At 38.8% G+C, this 20,085-nt stretch overlaps 1 protein-coding gene and 1 non-coding gene across 7 annotated transcripts; one reads left to right on the forward strand and one right to left on the reverse strand.

The window, feature by feature from the left end:
• Nucleotides 1-2,829: 2,829 nt before the first annotated feature.
• Nucleotides 2,830-2,902, reverse strand: TRNAA-AGC (transfer RNA alanine (anticodon AGC)). Its single transcript has one exon. It is a non-coding gene; the product is annotated as a tRNA-Ala (tRNA).
• Nucleotides 2,903-6,919: 4,017 nt separating this feature from the next.
• LOC115689735 (probable inactive lysine-specific demethylase JMJ19) lies at nt 6,920-13,786 on the forward strand. 6 transcript variants are annotated; one of them, XM_056307703.1, is made up of 8 exons: nt 6,920-7,447; nt 9,135-9,212; nt 9,350-9,844; nt 9,918-10,106; nt 10,374-10,529; nt 11,532-11,900; nt 12,697-12,784; nt 12,872-13,786. In XM_056307703.1, the coding sequence occupies exons 1-8, from the start codon at nt 7,187-7,189 to the stop codon at nt 13,525-13,527; spliced, it is 2,292 nt and encodes a 763-aa protein (XP_056163678.1). In that variant the 5' UTR covers nt 6,920-7,186; the 3' UTR covers nt 13,528-13,786. The 6 variants fall into 6 exon arrangements, with proteins under 6 accessions (XP_056163678.1, XP_056163679.1, XP_030471746.1 ...); XM_056307704.1 differs by having other exon boundaries at nt 12,962-13,786; XM_030615886.2 differs by having other exon boundaries at nt 6,920-7,103; nt 7,187-7,447; nt 12,697-13,786.
• Nucleotides 13,787-20,085: the final 6,299 nt, after the last annotated feature.

A 20,085-nucleotide genomic window follows, 5' to 3' on the forward strand; every position in this document is an offset into this window, starting at 1 on the left:
TGGGCTTGGTCTAATAAAGTCAAATATAAAATTTCTTAATTAGTCCAATATGAGACCAGTTAGTGTGGGCCGAGTAAGATTGGCCCGTGATGAGAGAGTCTGGCTTAAAACTTTATAAATAGTGCTCAAGTTTCTCCTCTAATTCTGATTCACAAATTATTTCACATACGAAGCATACACTAATTGTGAGGATAGTCTTATTAAGCTAATGATGGGTAATAGATGAGAAGATTTGCACTGGGGATAGTCGCTATTCCGCATAAAAAACGACGGATTCCAAATCAGGTGCACAAATTCCTTTTACTCTATTCCTGTGTTCTAGATTCTAGCTATGGAGATCTTTGGTGTCGTTTTATCGTAACTAACACATGAGTCACATGACTTGACATTTGGTGCACAATGTGTATATAGAAAATTACTTCTTCCAAAGTTCGTATGGTAGATAAGGAGAGGCTGAATCTTCATAAATAAGTTGACTTTAATATCTAAACCAATTTGTGCCATGAACTAGACTTAGAATTATTTTTTTATTTTTTTATTTTTTTGGTAACCGAGGATCCGCCACCATTTCCCGGGGACAAGCCCGCACAGGTAATCGAGACGCCTATACCTCGGGGGAGACTAGCCCAGCAACCCACCGCCAGGGCCCCCCACTTAAATTACAGAACCGAGCGGGGATTCGAACCCAGAACCTCTGAGGAGGGAAGGAAAGCGTCCACCAACTCGGCCATGCGCAGGTGGGTAACTAGACTTAGAATTATTCATGTCTGCCAATTTCACAATATTGTTTCTAATCCTTGTAGCCTTTTCATTTTTATGTCTGTTTTTTCTTTGGGGCAGATGGTTAGCCTTATCCCCCTCTAGGGGTATTTTAGTAATAGGTTCTATAGGAACCGAACGATCCTATCTGTTCAAATACCTAGGGACAAACTCATGTGTTCCTTTCATTACAGTATTTCTGAACAAGTTCCTGGAGAACAGGCCTAAAGATTTTTTTATTGATGATATTGATATTGAGGATAGCGACGATATTGATCGTGATCTTGACACGGAGCTGGAGCTTCTAACTAGGACGAATGCGCTAACTATGGATATGATGCTGAAAATAGATCGATTTTATATTACCCTTCAATTCAAATTAGCAAAAGCAATGTATCATTACATAATATGGATTCCAAACATTCATGATCTGAATGTGAATAAGTCAAATCCCTCAGTCTATTAGTGAACTATCAAAATATTAATTTCTAAACCAGTTCTTTAGGGGGGTCAAAGGGACGATAATAAGCTGACTTTTAATTTCTAAACCAATTTGTGTGCACGAACTAAACTTAGAAATTAGAATTATTCAGACATTTGCCAATTTCACAGGGTTTGTGAATCCTCATAGCCTTTTTCATTTTTGATGTTTTGTTTTTCCTTTGAGACAGACGAATAGCTTTTCAAGAATGTTTTTGTGCGACAAACTAATTTTACCTCTCCAATCTGTTGAGCCCTCTCGCCCAAATCTAGTTTGCGATCAGCTCGAATGTCAAATATGTTTGGACAGGGGCAAGCACTTCCTTTTCTTGAGCTTGCAATTGATCAAAATTATGTGAAGGGAAAATGACACAAACAGTCTCTTAACTTTGATCCAATGTGTAATTTGGTCCCTGAATTTTAATTTGTTCAATGTAATCCCTGAACTTTAGCCTAATATTCAATTTGGTCCCTGAACTTTTAATTTGTTCAATGTGGTCCATGAGCTTTTAGTATATGTTCAATTTAGTCCCTGAACTATTTGAAAATGTTCAATTTAGTCCTTCCATTAATTCAAGTTTAGGGACTATTGAACATTTTCATATAGTTTAGGGACTAAATATGAACATATACTAAAAGTCTAGAGACCACATTAAACAGACTAAAAGTTTAGGGACCAAATTGAACATTAGGCTAAAGATTAAGGACTATATTGAACAGATTAAAAGTTCATGGACCAAATTGCATATTGGACCAAAGTTCAGGGACTGTTTGTGTCATTATCCCTTAGATCAATTTCACAACAAAAATTTATTATTTCTTTCAATCGTGGATGGATCCGAATAAAGATTTTTAGCCCCAATAGTAAACACTATCGCCCCAGCCTAACCAATAGTGTATCAAACTTTTTTTTGACTATCCATGGACAAAATGTAATACATTGGCTGTTCTTTAAGGCGTGCAAATAATAAAGAAAACAAAAAGAAAAAAATGTGAGAGAGATAGAGAGAAAATGGATGCACACGCTTCCCAATGACTTTGTCCGAGCCCTGTGAAATGCTATAGAGGTGGATCGGGCTCATGTGAATTGGATTCAAAACGACAAAGGGTTGATATAACGAAAAATCTCAAAATAGTACATATGTAGTAAATTAATTCTAAATTAATTTTTTGATCACAAAAAATCCTAAATCGGTATATTTACGATAAATTTATCCCAAACTAATGTTTTAACCACCAAAAATCGTAAACTGGTGTATTTATGATAAATTTACCATCTGTTATTTTTTATTTAATTTGATTAATACCATGAAAAATCATAAATCAGTATACTTGTGACAAACTGAGGTTAAAACCCCAAATCTGCACACCCATGAATCGCCATGTGTCATCCAACTCCGTAATTTGGAAAACTAACAGAGGGTAAATTTGTCACAGGTATACAAATTTAGGTTTTTGGTTATCAAAAAATTAGTTTTGGATAAATTTGTTATAGGTGTAATCATAGATGTACCAAATTGAAATTTTTGGTGGTATTAATCCAATGAAAAAAAGAGAAAAAAAGGAAAAATAAAAAATTCGGGAAAAGAGTGGAGATGCGGGGTATCGATCCCCGTACCTCTCGCATGCTAAGCGAGCGCTCTACCATCTGAGCTACATCCCCTTGATAAATTTATATTTTAATTTTTATATATATAGTAATATACCAATCTTGCGATTCTCCTTTTTGGGTCAAAGGTATTTCTTCTCTTGCGTGTGCAGTCTTCTTTCACTTTTTTCATGTTCCTAAGTTTAGCCCAGCCAATTTGATAAGCGTGAAGAAGCCTCGCATCCGAAGTATTCTAATATATTATATAAATGGAAAAGAATCCCACCTCATAGTATAATTTCGCTAATCTCGTGAATCAAGTAAGACGTGATCAAATCTAGGAATGATTCAAACATGAAATTGTTTGCACTCGATTACAGGAGGAATTGAACTTATGCTGCATATCTGATGGAGGTTCGTTCCACCCTAAACCCATTCAAAAATCAATAGTGGTGCTTGGATTGTTCGTTCGAATTAAAGTCGGTTAATCTATGTAGTATGTCGTGTTAAAATTGGAGCACTCGTAATGCTAAATTCGACGAACTAAAGAAAATACTCTTTAAAAAAAGAAAAAAAAGAAATTCTCGAAGAAAATGAAATTGCTCTTTAAGAAGCAAATTGGAAGTTGGATTATTGTTGACTTTCTTTAGCATTTAAGTAAGTCCGATCTCACGTGCTGTCCCAGTATTAAAATAGGGTTAATACCATGAAAAATCCAAAATTGATACACCAATAATAAATTTACCCCAAACTAATCTTTTGACTACCAAAAACCCCAAATTGATACATATGTGATAAATTTACCCTTCGTTTGTTTCCGTTAAAATTTATTGTCAAATTGCTGAATTAAATGACACGTAGCAGTTGACGGATATACTAGCTTTGGGTTTGACCATTCGTTTGTCATAGGTGTACTAGTTTGTAATTTTTTTTTGTATTAATCTAATTTAATGGGGGGTAAATTCATCACAAATGTACTAATTTGGGATTTTTGGTGGTCAAAAAATTAATTTGAGGTAAATTTATCACATGTGTACCAATTTGAGGTTTTTCATGATCAAAAAATTAGTTTGGTGTAAATTTATCACAAGTGTACTAGTTTTGGATTTTTTGTGGCATTGACCCATTAAAATATTGCCGCTTGAAAACTTCCATTTTATGAATTAACAAAATTAATCTTTAGAATTCTACCAAAATATGCCGCGGACTAATCTTATTTATTCAATTTTTTAGTCAATGAAAATTAAATTGTTGTCAATTTTTTTCTTCATCTAGTTAGTATGATCCCTGCCGAATGCCGTGTTAAGATTGTATAGCTAGAAACTCTAGTTTAATGATTAACTATATTACTCTCAAAGAAGCTGTCAAGAAAAGCCCCTTAATTCCATTCGTAACTATTTTTGGAAAATTGCTTTTCGACTTTCGGTACTTGAATGACGGAAAATTAATCGAATTATAGAAAATATTTTCCAAAGACTAAAAACAGCAAGCTTAGATTGAAGGAAACAACTTCCTTTTCTAGTGAGAAGGAATCCACTTTATTTAAACCATAAACGAATGAAAAGTAAGTATTTTTCTTGAAAATGATTTTCATGAAAAATATTTTCGTTTATTATAATAAAATTTTCAATAAAACAAACGAACGCTTAATTATTATTTTTCATTATTTCTTGAATTGATGAAAAATGGAATTATCGTCCAGTTTTTTTCATCCAAGTTAGTATAATCGTTATTGTTTGAAGGTTTTGAGAAGTTGGTAATCCGTTTATTTGGCAAATAATGTGGAAATCTCTTTCCTAAAACGATTATTTTTATGAAAATATTTTTAAAATTATTTATTTTTCGCAAAATAAATGAAAAGATGAGATATTTTAATGTTATAAAATGGGTAATTTTGAAGGTATAAAAATACCATAAAGTGGGAAGACATTTGTGCGCTCCTTAATCGGAGCGAGTAGAGCAAGTGGGTCCCATGGTCATATTTTGGCGTAAAAGTCGGTCAAAGTCAACTTTAGAGGTAGCTTGAAACGAAATTTAATTAGGAAATGACATAAATAATTCATAAACTTTGATCCAATATGCAATGTGGTCCCTAAACTTTTAATCTATTTGATATGGTCCTTAAACTTTTAGTATATGCGTAATTTAGTCAATGTATAATATGAAAATATTCAATATTGTCTTTGAACATGAATTAATGGAAAGACAACATTGACTATTTTCATGTTCAAAGATAACATTGAACATTTTCATATAGTTTAAGAATTACATTGAATATGTATCAAAAGTTCAATGACCATTTTGAACAAATTAAAAGTTCTGAGACCACATTATACATTAAGATAAAGTTTAGGACCACATTGAACAAAATAAAAGTTCATATACCACATTGCATATTGGATTAAAGTTCATGGACCATTTGTATCGTTACCCTAATTTGAAAGTATTAGGAGGCATATTGCCACAATGAAAACATTAGGGGCATTTTGCAAAAATCCAAAAAAATCCGGGGAATAACATGTAATTCCTCCTGTAGTTTTTTTTGTACATCCACGACTTATCTAACAAAAATTCTATATTTTCGTGTATTTATTATTCCCTAATTATACGAAAGAACATCTAAAAATCGTTAAATTTAATGCGCAACTGAAATGAAAGAGAGAGTCAAGCACTGCTTTCTATGAACGAGTAATATTAGGAGAAATTACACAAAAACCCCTTGAATTTTGGATTAGTATATTTTTTCCCTAAATTTTCATCTATCACATAATACGAGTGTCAATTCTTTATTATTTTTGCCGCTAGCATATGTAACGCACAAGACTTTTAAGTAGTAAAAGTATATATTCATCTTTTTTTTTGTTGAAGAAATCTTTGTTTTAGCCTTAATTATTATAATAAACGAAACAAAAATACAAAATACAGGAGAAAACTAAACTAATTAAAATGATAACAGAAAAATTAATAATATTATAAAATGAAGGGCCCAATTTAATGAAAACTAAATAATATATTTGAAATCAAAGAACAAACACAAATTGAATCGAAAGGGAAAAGACCTTATTAACAAAAAGTTCAAATGAGAAAAATTATTTTACTTATTATTTATACTAACTAATGTGAACAAATAATTGATTAATGAAAAAATATTTATAGAAAATTATAATGAAAAATGATGTCCTCAAATCATAAAAAGAAATCATTAACAAATATCTACGGCAATTTGTATTAAATAATTTCATTAATTAATCATTTTTCTGCATTAATTATACTTGCGGTATGTCACACTTGTTTATTTTGGAAGCTCGTAATCCTAAGCCGACACCGTCCCTTATTTTACTCTTGTTATTACATTTCAAGCTTCTCATCGTTTGCGTCGTCGAAGCATTTATCTCCTATCAAATCATGTGTGTTAGGAGAGACATGAGTATTACATTTTCATTGACTAATTATCTTAAAAAATACAGGCGATTATGTTTAGGAAAATTATTTTCATATAATTTATTTTTGAGCCTTAAATGTAATTTTCCTTTATATGGGCATCTCCAATTTACTACTTTCCTGTTAAGGCTCTATTCGTTTCACGAAAAATGTGACGTTTTTCAAAGTTCAACTAAGACCTAAAAATGAATTGAAAAATATTTTCCATCATTTATTAAGTAAAATCTCATTTGATTTTCAATATCGTTGTTTGGTCGGAAGTTATTGACGTGGACCCAGCAGTCTCACGTGGCATGGCCGGCGCTGACGTAGATAATTTTTGAAATTTTTTAAAAAAATTCGAATTTTTAATATTTTTTGAATTTTTTGGAATTTTTTATATATATATTTTTCTCTTCCCGTGCGATTGGCAAAGGAAGAAAGAAAAAAAGAAAAAAATTATAAAAATAAAAATTCAAAAAAAAGAAAAAAGAAAAAAAGAAAAGAAAAATGAATAAAATAATAAGAAGGGAAAGAAATGTGAAGGAATGTAGGGTGGAAAGAGAAATTTTGAAGCTGTATTTTTCATTCGGGAAAAATATTTTTCTCTGTTAGTTTATTTTCCGTGAATCAAATATTGTTTTCCAAACATTGGGAGGAGCCTGAAAGTACTCTCTTTATTTTCTTGGGACTACTGCTCTAGCAAACGAAGCCTTCGGACTCGCGGTAGGTCGCACCTCTTCGTTTCGTTCCGAAGCTCGTGATCCCGAGCCGTGTTGCCTCTTTTACTCTCTCGTCATTGCGTTTCGAGCTCCTCATCGTTCGTGTCGTACGCGAATGTCCCCCCGAATTCCAGGTTTTCTTGAGCAGAGATTTTGTAGCTAGTTCGTTCCGGTTCGTGCGGTGAATTTTGGTGTCTTCCTCTTTTTTCAATGGCAGATGGGCACGAAACGTCCGAAGCTCGAAGCGGCAGAGGAGAAAGGAGAACAGCGAACGAGAGGCCCTGACCTGTCCGTTCCGCCGGGCTTCGCGTCCCTCACGTCCTTCCTTCTCAAGCGAGCCGAGGAGGCGAATGCCGAACCCCCCGCCGCCGCCGTCGCGGCCGCCTCCGTCAGTCGCAGACCTTGGGTGCTTCACCGCGGAAGCGGGACCGGTCACGGGGCGCGAGATTCCGACCCGGCGAAGCGCGGTGCGGATGCGGTGAGTTTCTCGTTTCCCCTCGGGCATTGTGGTCGGAATGGAATGGGATGCGGATGGAGGAGTTGCTTTTGGCGTTGTCGAATCCCTTCGCATGGTGGTCTGTTGTTTGTTTTACCTTCAAAGACCGCCGAAACATTTTATCGGGCACGTGGAGTACAATGCTCGAGTTGATTCAGCATGTTGTTGCCTTCTTTTAATTGGCATAACATTCAAGCAAAGTGGAATGGTTTCCCCTCAGGCATTGTGCTTGGAATGGAATGGGATGTGGATGGAGGGATCGCCATTTTGCGTTGTTGAATCCCTTCGCATGGTGGTCTGTCGTTTGTTTTACTTTCATAGACCGCCGAAACATTTTATCGAGCATGTGGAGTGCAATGCTCGAGTTGAGTCAGCATGTTGTTGCCTTCTTGTAGTTGGCATAATATTCAAGCAAAGTGGAATGGTTTCCCCAACATAACTTTGTATGTGTCTGGCTGTAGATGATGCAATCGCTGAACATTACTACGATTACAACAAATTAGTCATTTTTTTATGCAGAATTTGGAGGGAGCGGGAGAGGTATAGTCATTTTGTTATGTAGAATTTGGAGGGAGGGAGAGGGATAGGGAGAGGAGAGGGAGCGGGAGAGGGAGGGAGGGAGGGAGGGAGGGATAGTCATTTTGTTATGTAGAATTTGGAGGGAGGGAGATATTGCCCTCATATGAGGATATGAGAAATGATGGAGACTCGGAAAGAGCTCATTTAGTGAGGGAGAACCAAGTAACATAGATGATTCTGTGGGAGGATAATGTGATTCCCTCCATCGGCTAGGTAATGGGATTCCGGGATTTTTTGAAACCTTTATTACTTTAGTAATCTTGTTCCTAGTATAAAAATGTCGCCAAACAGAAGTATGGTTTATCAGTAATTGGATTCCGTTTCAGAAGTGAACCAACAAGGCCTTTCTGTCGGTTGAGGCATCATGCCGGTCACCTTTGAGTAATTATACTGGGTCTCAACAAAGTAGAGGTATTTGGTGCGGAAAGAAGTTTTTGGCATATATTTCAATGAAGCAAGATTGCCCTAAAGCTGTCTTGTTGCTATTTTATCTGAATAAGCAACCGCAAGCCCTCATGGACTATGAATTGTCATGTAATTTTTGCCATTGTGAATTCTAGAGGTTCACTACTTGTGTGGTTCAAATGGGGAAACTGTTGCACCAGCCTTGAGGCCTTTGCTCTGGGCTGGTTCTTCGTTCATTCTTGGAAAATCTGAAATCTGTTACAGGTTGAGATTCTGGATGTTTACTGACCTTCACTTGAAGTTAAGACAGCTGAATTATGAACCTGTTTGTTTTCTCCCAGAAGGTGATTTTCAATTAAAGTGTTCGTTCAAATTTGAACATCGACTTTTTAACAGGCCAGAGTCCAGAGAAGTTGATATGATGCTAGGTTGTGAATCTTTTTGGGAGTCGATGCACATTCGAATTCAATCATTCGGATAGATAAATTCCCTCAAATTCGCTTGGTTTTTGCTAACTGAGAACAATGGATTTCTGTCTTCATATTCTTTTCATCTCACCCTGTAATCTCTTCAATTGAATTCATTTAAGAGTTTGTCTATATTTCTATGTGTTTGCTTATTTTGCACTATTTGACTTGGAGAGTCTGAAACTAGTTAAGTTTCCTATCTTGCTTTTCTAGAACAGGTACAAGCTGTAGGGGCTTCTGAAAATGCAATAACTTGTATCCTTGAGGAGGCTCCTGTTTTCCGACCAACTGAAGAGGTATTCGTTCTAATAAACTCTTGGTTGATTACAGAAAATGTCTGTGTAAACAATTATAGTCAAGGGGACCACTAGGTTCCCGTCTAACCCACCATGAAATTCAGGTCATTTTAGATTTTTTGGAATATGATTGCCAGGAATTCGGTGACCCCCTTAGGTACCTGACAAGCTTACACCAGAGGGCAGAAGCGTATGGGATCTGTCGTGTTGTTCCTCCCCCCTCTTGGAAGCCTCCATGCCATTTAACTGAGCAAAACATATGGGGAACTGCTACATTTAGGACTCAAGTACAACGAATTGATTTGCTGCTAAATACCCATTTGCCAAGGGAAACACTTAAATGTAATGGAAATGCAGACTGTAAAAACCAAAATATCATGACGTTGGCCTCTGATGATGGGGTCCAAAGAAAACGCAACTTTTACCTTTGTGAAGATGGGTGCCTTTGTACTGAAGGCGTTCAATGGGAATGTGGTCCAGAATATACTCTTGAAACTTTCAAGAAATATGCCGATGATTTTCAGGAAAACTATTTCTTGAAAAAGGATTATAGTATGAAGTCAGATGATGATGTGCAGAATATTGAGTGTGAATATAGACGGATCTGTGAGAATCCTACTGATAAAATTGAGGTAAAGTAGAGATAGTGATTATGTCGACTTCGTTGTTTTGCTTGCTACTAACTGGTCTCCTATGCTCTTGTAGGTGTTATGCAGCGATGATTTGGATTCTAGAAATTTTAGCAGTGGATTCTCTTCTAACTTTAATTCAGGGTGGAATCTGAATAATTTACCGAGGCTCTCTGGTTCTCTTCTTTTTTTTGAGAGCTTCAGTACGTGTAGTATTTTGGCACCTAAGCTACATGTGGGTATGTGCTTTGCAACAAGTCTCTGGGTAAGATTTTAAAGCATCTTAGTGCATGTGAATTCGTTTTTGTTCATTCTCGCTTATGCAATCGTGCTGTAGTTATATGATAGCTTCTAAACTTACACGTGTTTACCTGGTCCTATATATTGCTTTCTTGGTGTGCCGCTTGATATTTGCTTGGTTTTGCATGTTCATTTCTCAGCTGATATTGTTGTTGACTCCTCTTTCATGCTAATTTATCCAAGTCTTTAATAATTGTTTATGACCTGACTTTGCCGCTAATGTTGGAAGCAGAAATGTGAAGAACACTGCTTATATTCAGTATGCTATACGCATATTGGTGCTCCAACAATTTGGTACTGCATCCCGGGCAGATATCGTGCTAAGTTTGAGGCTATCGTTAAGAAGTATTCCATGGAGTTGCTATCTGAACGGCATGAGTTGAACGTGGTAAATACCTATTAAGTATTAGAAATTGGTGGTTATTTCAAATGTTTGGTATCAAATATCACTGGGGTCACTATTATCTGTCGCCTGATGTATAGAAATTTTGAAGTAATTCTCAATCGAGGCCCTTTGGTCTCTCTTTGGTTTAGTTTCCAGCCAAATGCTGACATGTCCACCCACAAGATATTTTCTTTATAGATGATGTGTGGTGCTGCTGCTGTTTTCAATTTGCGCCAGATTGGTGACAAACACAACAAATTGGTGACAATTGAATGATTTCGAATGTATAGTGGTGATCGCTGCCATACAATTGAATTCCATGGTGACAATGAAAAATGACCTAAAGTTGAATGACCTATTATGGAAGCAACTGGGTATTTATATTGTAGATACTGTGCTTCTATGTCCACCATCAGCCAATACCTCGACTTTTTGGCTAAACTTTCACCTCTGAATCGGCAACTGTAATAAAATTGCTTAGCTCCTATGTGTTTACCAGTTCGTCAGAAGCAAGTTGAAGATCTCGTCTACGCTTCAAGAGATTTAAGTTCTCTTGATTTTGAATCTTAATATTATTCTTTAATCTATTTTTTTAATTCCTCCATCTACACTTGTTGTGCGCTCTGTATATTCTCTCAATGCCTTGACATGCTTTCATCTACTCAGACAACCTTTTAGCATCAGAACAAGACTTACCAATTAAAAAATTCATGTGCTGCTTGTTGACACCTATTTTTAGTCGCGACACCGCTTGATCTGATATTGTCATGGAATTGTAAAGAAGTTCTCAAGAATAGTGAAGTGACTGTTGGACCACATATTGTGGTGTTAAAGTTTTTGTCCTAACTATGCTTGTAGGAAGTTGAGTGAATATTTTGCTATTTCCTTTAACATTTATTTCATTCTTCTGAATGTTAGTTCTACAATGGAGGGATGTGTATAGTTACAATCCTACAACCTAGCAAAGCGTTTGATTGGTGTGTAAATTTGTTGTATTGGATGCAGTTTTCTCATTTATCCCCATCAACACTGAAAAGACAGGGTATACCTGTCTACCGCTGTGCTCAGAATCCCGGAGAGTTCGTTGTTAATTTTCCGGGGGCATATAAATCAGGATTTAGCTGTGGATTTAACTGTGTGGAATCCGTTAATGTTGCTCCCCTTGATTGGTTATCTCATGGACAGAATGTTGTTGAACTTTATCGTGAGAAAAGGAGAAAGACAATGATTTCCCATGATAAGCTGTTGCTTGGAGGAGCTAGAGAAGCTGTGAGGGCACAATGGGAACTTTTACTGTTGAAAAAGGAGACTGCAGATAACTTAAGGTGGGAACATGCATGTGGAAAAGATGGGATCCTGGTCAAAGCACTCAAGGTATAGTTCCTGGAATTGTTGCTACATAAATCTGAAGGTTCAATTCACTATGCTAGCCCATGATTATTATGTAATTCATGGATTGTGATGTGGACAAGTTATCATGCTTGACACTAATTCTCAATATCTTTGTCAAATGACTGAATGGTTCAACCCCTCTTGTACAAGGGAATTGAACTATTAAGAAAATTTTGGGGATCACTAGAGGGAGGGAACGATAAAACCCAAAAGGCACTGTCTTTACTCCACTAACATAGTTTGCGATTATATAGATGCTCTATATATAAAGCATGGAGAGGAGATCTACTTCATACCAAAATTTCTAAGTACAGTATTTTGAACTTATTAAACTAACCAAAATTATCTCAATATTACTACATACTCTTTGACACTTTTCCTCAAACTGAAGCATATCCAGCTTATTTGAAATATTATAAATGAGGAGGAATATTGAAGACAATGTTAATGGGGCCATTACTCTGGAGTCTTAACTATGTGAGACTATGCTAATAGCACCGTTTGAAGTCAACTGATATTAGAAATTACTGAACAAGAACTAAGAGCAGAGGTCAACTTGTAATAAAACATCACATACCAAGAATTAAAAGCTCCCTGTATAATGCAAGTATTATTATTTCATAAAGCTTGTTTGGGCATTTGTTTGTCTAGGTAGTAACCAACTCCTTTTGTCTTAACTTCTGTGGTGCACTTGATTTATTTTTTAACAAAGAGAATGTGCTTTTAATTTTGCTTATCAGCCTTTTCTTTCTCTTCCTTTTCCTTTTCTTTTCCCCAGTCACGAGTTGAATGGGAGAGTCTACGGAGAGAATATCTTTGCAACTCTTCACAGTCAATGAAAATGGACCAGAACTTTGATGCTTCAAGTAAGAGAGAATGCAGCATATGTCACTTCGATTTGCATCTTTCTGCAGTGTTCTGCAAATGTTCAACGGACAATTATTCTTGTCTAGATCATGCTACACAAATTTGCTCTTGTGCTTGGACCAATAAAGTTTTCCTGTTCCGCTATGAACTGAGTGAGCTGAACCTCCTTATTGAAGCTTTGGAAGGGGATCTCAGCGCCGTGTACAAATGGGCCAAAGTTCTTGGGCTTGCTTTTAAGTCTTCCACGGAAGATCTACTGGTGAGTTCTGTTCCTGTAAGCAAGTCCACCTCAGATGCTGAACCAACTGATTCGGGACAAAAGGTTAGCACAAGTGCAAGCATCACCTCTAGAGCTCACATCAAGGCCGAACTGAAGGAACGTTTGATTAAAAAAATGTCGTCAGATGGATTGAGGGGTGAAGTAAACAATGATCCTGGGAAAGCAGAAAGCTCATCGCATTCGCACAAACATATCATGGGTGTTCTATCTGAAAGTGCAAGTGTATCAGTCTCCTCAGACTCTGAAGTGGAGACAAATAATTTTGTGTTCCATTCTGGGGTAAAAGCTGCAGAATCAAATAATAAGATGGCATCCACCAAACAAAGCATTGTCGACAGTCCTACTTCGACTGTGAAGAAACCTTCTTTTGGCAAATTGGCACCTGGGAAATTAATGGCAAAGGATGCTAAATCTTGTTCACCACTCAACGTCATTGTGCTAAGCGATGATGACAATGACTAACACATCTTTGGTAGATCTACTGTGCTCTTCCATAAGTATACATGGTCTGCATCAAAATGTTCTGTGTTATAGTGGGACTCTTTTGTTATGCAAATGTTAACTATAGATCATGCCAATAGAAGTCTCGCAAGAAATGTTTCCGCTAATCTTGTTTATAGTTAGCGACTAAGTGGGAATCTGTAAGTATAGAACGCTCGAGATTTTTTGTTCTACACTTTTTATATTGTCACTATATAATTCTTGAAGAATGCTTATGCCTTACTTTTTTTTTTCTTGTCTTGAACGCTCAAGCTTTAGTTATACTATGCCAGTAGTAGGCTCCTTTTGGCAATAGCTTGCTTCCCAGCTTTGTCTTATTGTTGACAAGTACCTTTAGTTGTGTATTCTGAATTTTTGGTAAATTCCACCGTCTTATTGCACTCTGTTTCATCGAAATATAAGGTTGATACCATACTTGGGTTGTGGTTTTCGCCACGGGAGTTCTGGATGTGATCGAGGTTGAGGAAGTTCATGCCAAGAAACTCCTACTACACCTTCCAATTTAATTGCTGTGATAGTGGAAGATTTGCAAGTGATGGTGATGCATGCTTATGAATCTTTGGGTTGTGGTTTTCGCCACGGGAGTTCTGGATGTGATCGAGGTTGAGGAAGTTCATGCCAAGAAACTCCTACTACACCTTCCAATTTAATTGCTGTGATAGTGGAAGATTTGCAAGTGATGGTGATGAATGCTCATGAATCTTTGGAGAAACATATAAATAGGTATGACATGTTATGGAAGTAAGATGAGGAAGAAATTATTATGAAATTGATGAAGGAAGATGAGATGGTTTATTAATACGGAGTACTTAATGAAGTGAAGACCTACAAATTTGATGATAGATAGAATAGATCGGATCTTTCCAAGAATCGCTAAGAGGATAGCATGAGTGATGTTACCTTACAACTGGAAAAGGTTTGCTTGAGTAGTCAAAGGTTCAATTTGGAGTGACAGGGTTCATGCTTAAACAGAACATCTCGTGATTGAATGAAATCTTAGATTAGGTGTCATACCCTGTGATGATAGCAAGGACGAGGAGGTTTGCATGCATTAATGGAATTAGTATAGTCAAAATTTGGTTATCCCATGTGATAAAAAGTTGGTACCCTGAGATTACAGGATATAAGGGAAAAATGTCGGAAAAGTCCTAAACTTTTTGCATTGATGCTAATTCAGTCCTAAATCTTGTCTTTATGCCAATTCAGTCATTCCGGCTAATTTTGGCCGAAGTTTGCTGACGTGGACGCTGGTTGGCCTACGTGGCACCACCGGTGTTGATGTGGATAATTTTTAATGATATTTTAATATTTTTTTTGATTTTTTAATTTTTTTTCTTTTTTTTTTCTTCTTCTACTTATGGCCAGTGACCGGACACAGGCCACCGGCCATGGCCGGCCACTTGGCCTTGCCCGGACGAGGCCGCCATCGCCTGCCACAGGCGAGGCCGATCGTCCCTTGCCTAGGTGAGGGCGGGTGAGCCCCGGCGAGGGTCGGCCTCGCCAAGGACAGATCTGGCGAGGCCGACCCTCGCCCAGGCCATGGCGGCCTTGCAGGGTGTCGTCCGTGTAACATCCTCAATTTGGATCGAGATGACCAAAGGAAGATGGCCATGGAATTAGTGCATGGACCGATTCGACGGTTAGTCATGGATTGGCTAGTATGATCGAAACGGGTATTTAGAGGGTCAGTGATGATCTGATCGCAAGATCGTTCAAAGATAGGCCAGGGGGTCGACAATGAAAAGACTTTCTCGTCATACAAGTCAATTAGAGCAATTTGACCATGGGCTGACATTTCAACCATAAGGGTTGCTAGCGGGATGATTTGGATGACCATGGATCGCGTCGTGTGGGCATGCATCGATCGCGGGTGATTCTGCACGATCATGCATCGGTCACAGGCGACCATGGACCGATTCCATTGTGTTCAATTCCACGTGGCTATATGAAAATCGAGGGTCGACCATGGATCGTTGATACTCGAACATGGACCGGTCACGAATCGGCCATGGATCGTTGCATTGAATTGGGTAGGCCATGGACAGGCCATGTGCCAAGCTATGGACCAGCCGTGTGCCCGTCAAACAGGCCACGGGCTGGCCATGTGCCTGTCCGTGTGCCGACCATTATGCCAAGCCTTGTGCCCATTAGTTCTGGTCCAGATCCCGAGTTGGTCAGACCTGGCCATGGGCCGTGCACTGTGCCGCCCATAAGCCAAGGTATGTGCCCGATCCATGAATCGATCCCTCAACCGTGTGTCTTGTCCATGCGCATGGCACATTGCTCGTGTAGCCCGGTTGTGTGCTCGGCACACCGTTCGTGTGGCTCGGTCCCGTGCCCATGCATTCGACCTCGTGCTCGTGCGGCAGGTTTGGTGTCCGTATGGCCCGGCTGTGAGCCCAGCCTTGTGCCTGAGTGACCCGACAGGGTGCCAGGCCCTATGCCTGGTCAAGGTTGTCCAAATAAGTTCAGTACTTGGTCTGGGACATTCTGAAATTTGACCCATTTTTGGGATTTATGAAATGATTATATCTTTGATGCACTTTTAGTTAAATCTTACTTGGAATTGATCACTCTTAAGAAGACTAACCGTTAGGGAGTGGCTAGCTAGGAATCAAGTACGTGGACCTAAGAACTTGGCCATGGATCGACACTTCGACCATAAGGATTGATGAGGAGATATTTTGGACCATTATAGGCCGATCCAAAGATGATTATGGAACGATTCGCAAATGTTGTATAATTGGATCGCGGGTGATTCTGCTTGACCATTATATGAATTTCGAACGATCCTAAACCTAATCCGAATGATCGCGTTAATTGGAACTAGTGATTAACCCTCGTGATTACATGACAACCGAGATCACCATGACTCAAGTAAGCTTAGATGTGGCTCGATATTAAATTGGTCACTGGTTGATACGCGTAATTCCTAAAAGCCGCCGTTAGTTTGAGATATACTATAGTTGCGATTGATTGGTTTTAACCATGAATTAGAATTCGGAATGGGATGTCAAACTTTCAAGATTCCACGAAAATTTATCGGACGTTGTCTCATCAAGCGTGACCAACTATTAGATCGCTCGGGATTATCAGAAAAGTGTAATTTGGACCGGGTATTGGAAAAGACCGTTTTACCCTCGAGGATATTTGAATTCATTTGAGACATTGAAGGGCAACTTGGACTTTAGTATTTTCCCTCCAATGGCCGAATTTAATGGACCATTGTGCCCCTCCTCTCCTTGCTTATTTATTTTCACGCCATTTGTTATTTTTGGGTAATTGGTTGGGAGATTAATTGAGAGACATTAGATCCTATGTGACATTCTAAATTTCAACCAGCTTAGTATTTATGAAATGCGTAATTTCAATAACGCACTTGTAGTGAATCTCGCCCAGAATTGATCACTCTTGGGACACTAACCAGTAGGGAAATGCTAATTAGGGATTTAGATTCGCGCGACCATAGACCTGACCATGGACTGGCTTTCGACTATAAGGATTGTCGAGATGATATTTTGGACTAATATAAACCGATCTAAGGATGGTCAGGGATCGATTTGCGAATGTCGTATAATTGGATCGTGGGTGATTCCGCCTTGCCAGAATACGAATTTGCGAACGATCTCAAACCTATTCCGAACGATCTCAAACCTATTCTAAACGATTGCGTTCTTTAGAACTAATGATTGATCCTCGCAATTACATGACAATCGAGGTCGCCATGGTTCAAGTGAACTTAAACGTGGCTCAATTTAGTATCGACCATGGGTCGAATATACGAATTTTTCCGAAAGCCGCCCGTTAGTTTAAGATAAGCTCAAGTCGCGTTTATTTGAGTTCGGTCATTAAATAGAGACTGAGTTTGGGTATTGAAAATGGTGAGTCATGATAGAGTAATTGGACGACGTCGTTATGATTGTGGTCAGCTTCGGATTTGTCCGGATTTGTCAGAAAAGTGAAGTTTCGACAGGAAGTGGAAAATGACCATTTTGCCCCTGGGATTTTGTGAAGGCTGTATAAAAGTGGAAGGGCATTTTGCTCATTTCACCCCAACTTTAGAAATATAAATTTTTGGACGATTTTGCCCCTGCACTTTATGTGAAATTCCCGTTTTACCCTTGGATATTTTTGGGTAAGGATTGATCTTGGCCGTTGATCCTTGGATAAGAACAAATCTTGGCCGTCGGATGGAAAGTAGAGAGAGGGGCAAGATGGCAATTTTGGCTAGGGAAAGGACACCAATTATTAGTGTCACTCATATTTAATTTCCTTTCTCTCTCTCTCTCTCTCTCTCTCTCTCTCTCTCTCTCTCTCTCTCTCTTTCTCTCTCTCCCTCTCATTCATGCCAAAACCCCCCTCCCTCTCCCCCTTGGCCGAATCAACCCTCTCCCTTCCCCCTTGGCCGTGAGTTGGCCGGAGCTGGGCCGGATCGCCGCGCGCTCGCAGTCCGCCGTGTGTTCCACTGTTGGACCGCCGTGGCCGCCGCTCCTTTGTTGCCTTGCCGCCCCCTTGAGAGGCTGTTCTTGCTTAGAAATTTCAGGTAAGTGACACCCTAATCCCTATTTAGGATATCGGGTATTAACGGGCTCGTTTAGACACGGTTTAGTGTAGTTTTAGGGGCTGTTTTGGAGGAGGGGCCTTATGGACGAATTTGTGGTGATTTGGTGATTATTTAGAGGCTAAATGAGGGCTGAGTATGGCTGGTATAGGCGCTGCAAAATTCGATTTTGGGTGTAGGGTGCATAATTTGGTTTGGTTCTTAATTGCATGAAATTGTAGTGTAGTGCCGTGCTTGTTGTGCCATGGTTTTTGTGATGAAAAATGGCATGTTATATGATGGTTGTATGTATGTTCTATGGGCTGAATTGAAATGGTTGAATTGGGTGCATTTAATTAATGTTCGAGTATGTGAAAGTGTGAGATTTGAGGCGTGTGATGTGCATGTGATCACTAAAAATCCCTTAAGCGTGTTTACGCGGGGTATAGATAAAATATGGCGTGTTGGCATGTTTGCGTGATCATTTAATCCCTGAGACGTGTTTACGCGGGTCGTGATACGAATGTGGGGCCTGAGGCGTGTTTATGCCGGCCGTGGAAAGAGATTGAAAGTGAAATGTGTGATGTGGCAAGTGGAAAGTGAGATCGGGCATGAGGCGTGTTTACGCGGGTCGCGATAGGAATGTGTGATGTGGCAAGTGGAAAGTGAGATCGGACCTGAGGCGTGTTTACGCGGGTCGCGATAGGAATGTGTGATGTGGCAAGTGGAAATGAGATCGGGCCTGAGGCGTATTTACGCGGGCCGTGGAAAGAGATTGAAAATGAAATGTGTGATGTGGCAAGTGAAAGTAAGATCGAACTTGAGGCATGTTTACGCGGGTCGGTGGCAAGTTAATGAAAATGGTGTGGTGGTGCATGAATGAGTGTGAAATGCGGAGTTCGGAAATGCCATGTGTTCGACATTTGCTTTTGCGCATGATAATAGTTTAGAAAGTGCATGTGGTTCGAAATTTGTGAATTTGAGACTAACGCGCAGGTTGTGTGCACTAAGAGTCCAGGTAAGTGCATTTGTGTGTATATATGTGTTTATTGAATGATATGTGTTTGGATTTGTCTGGAGGTACATGATAGCCTAAGTGGGGTTAAGGCTGTCGACTTATTGAGATTCGTCTCATAGTTGTATAAATTAACATTTTCAGAACCTCGGCCTGGACCATGAATCTTCCACCACCACCGCCTCAGCGTTTTGGCATACCCATGCACACCGACCATGCAGTAGTAGAATACCCTATAGATAATCCGATCGAGATTGAGGCAGATTCTGAGTCATCAGAGGAGCAGGTGAATCAGGGGGAGTTAGATTCAAGTTCGGAGGAGACCGACTCGGAGTGGACACCATCTAGAGTTCGTAGGGGTTAGCTGAGGGTAGGGTGATCATTTTTTAAGTACCCTTTTTGGAGTTAATTTGCACCCAGACTACTGGTCTCTTTTGATGGTAGCGGTGTGAATTTTAGAAGCCGGTATGCCTGTATAATAGTTTTATTGTGAATATGGTGGGTGTATGAAGTGGTTGGTTGTTGTATATGATGGATTGTATTGGATATTGTAAATATATCACAGTGTAATATAGTGCTTGGTGGTTGGTGATTTGTCTCTCCCTATTACCCTAGACCTTCCCCCTTCTGCTTTCCTTCTTTCTGTTTTTGATTGAGTTTCAGGTTCTTTCTACGGATTCAAACCAGTTATATTTTGATCTAAGACGACCTTCTCTTATAGGACAAATACCCCGGTTTTGTCCGACATTCTATTTACTAAACTCAATAACCAACCCCGTCTTCTTCGATCGGAGATTACGTTGTTTTCACTTCTATCACTTCGAAGAAGATTATCATAGGTAATAATAGCGGATATCGTATGATTGGTTTGAGGACAGCTAGTTCGGACAAGAGGGTTTGTACTGGTCTAGTGGCAACAACAAGAACAAGGTTTAGATGTCGGATTGTTGTTATAAGGAATGAA

This window comes from Syzygium oleosum, unplaced genomic scaffold (genome assembly GCF_021117445.2).
Source record: "Syzygium oleosum isolate NSW1041296 unplaced genomic scaffold, Sole_v2.1 Sole_v2.58, whole genome shotgun sequence".
Classification (NCBI taxonomy): Eukaryota; Viridiplantae; Streptophyta; class Magnoliopsida; order Myrtales; family Myrtaceae; genus Syzygium; species Syzygium oleosum.

What these genes read in the sequence shown, in the direction of transcription:
- LOC115689735 (XM_030615886.2), top strand. Translation starts at nt 7,187, where the DNA reads ATGGGCACGAAACGTCCGAAGCTCGAAGCGGCAGAGGAGAAAGGAGAA. An exon ending in AACGGCATGAGTTGAACGTG is followed by an intron (nt 10,530 to 11,531) that starts GTAAATACCTAT and finishes TATTGGATGCAG; the next exon opens with TTTTCTCATTTATCCCCATC. An exon ending in TCCTGGTCAAAGCACTCAAG is followed by an intron (nt 11,901 to 12,696) that starts GTATAGTTCCTG and finishes TCTTTTCCCCAG; the next exon opens with TCACGAGTTGAATGGGAGAG.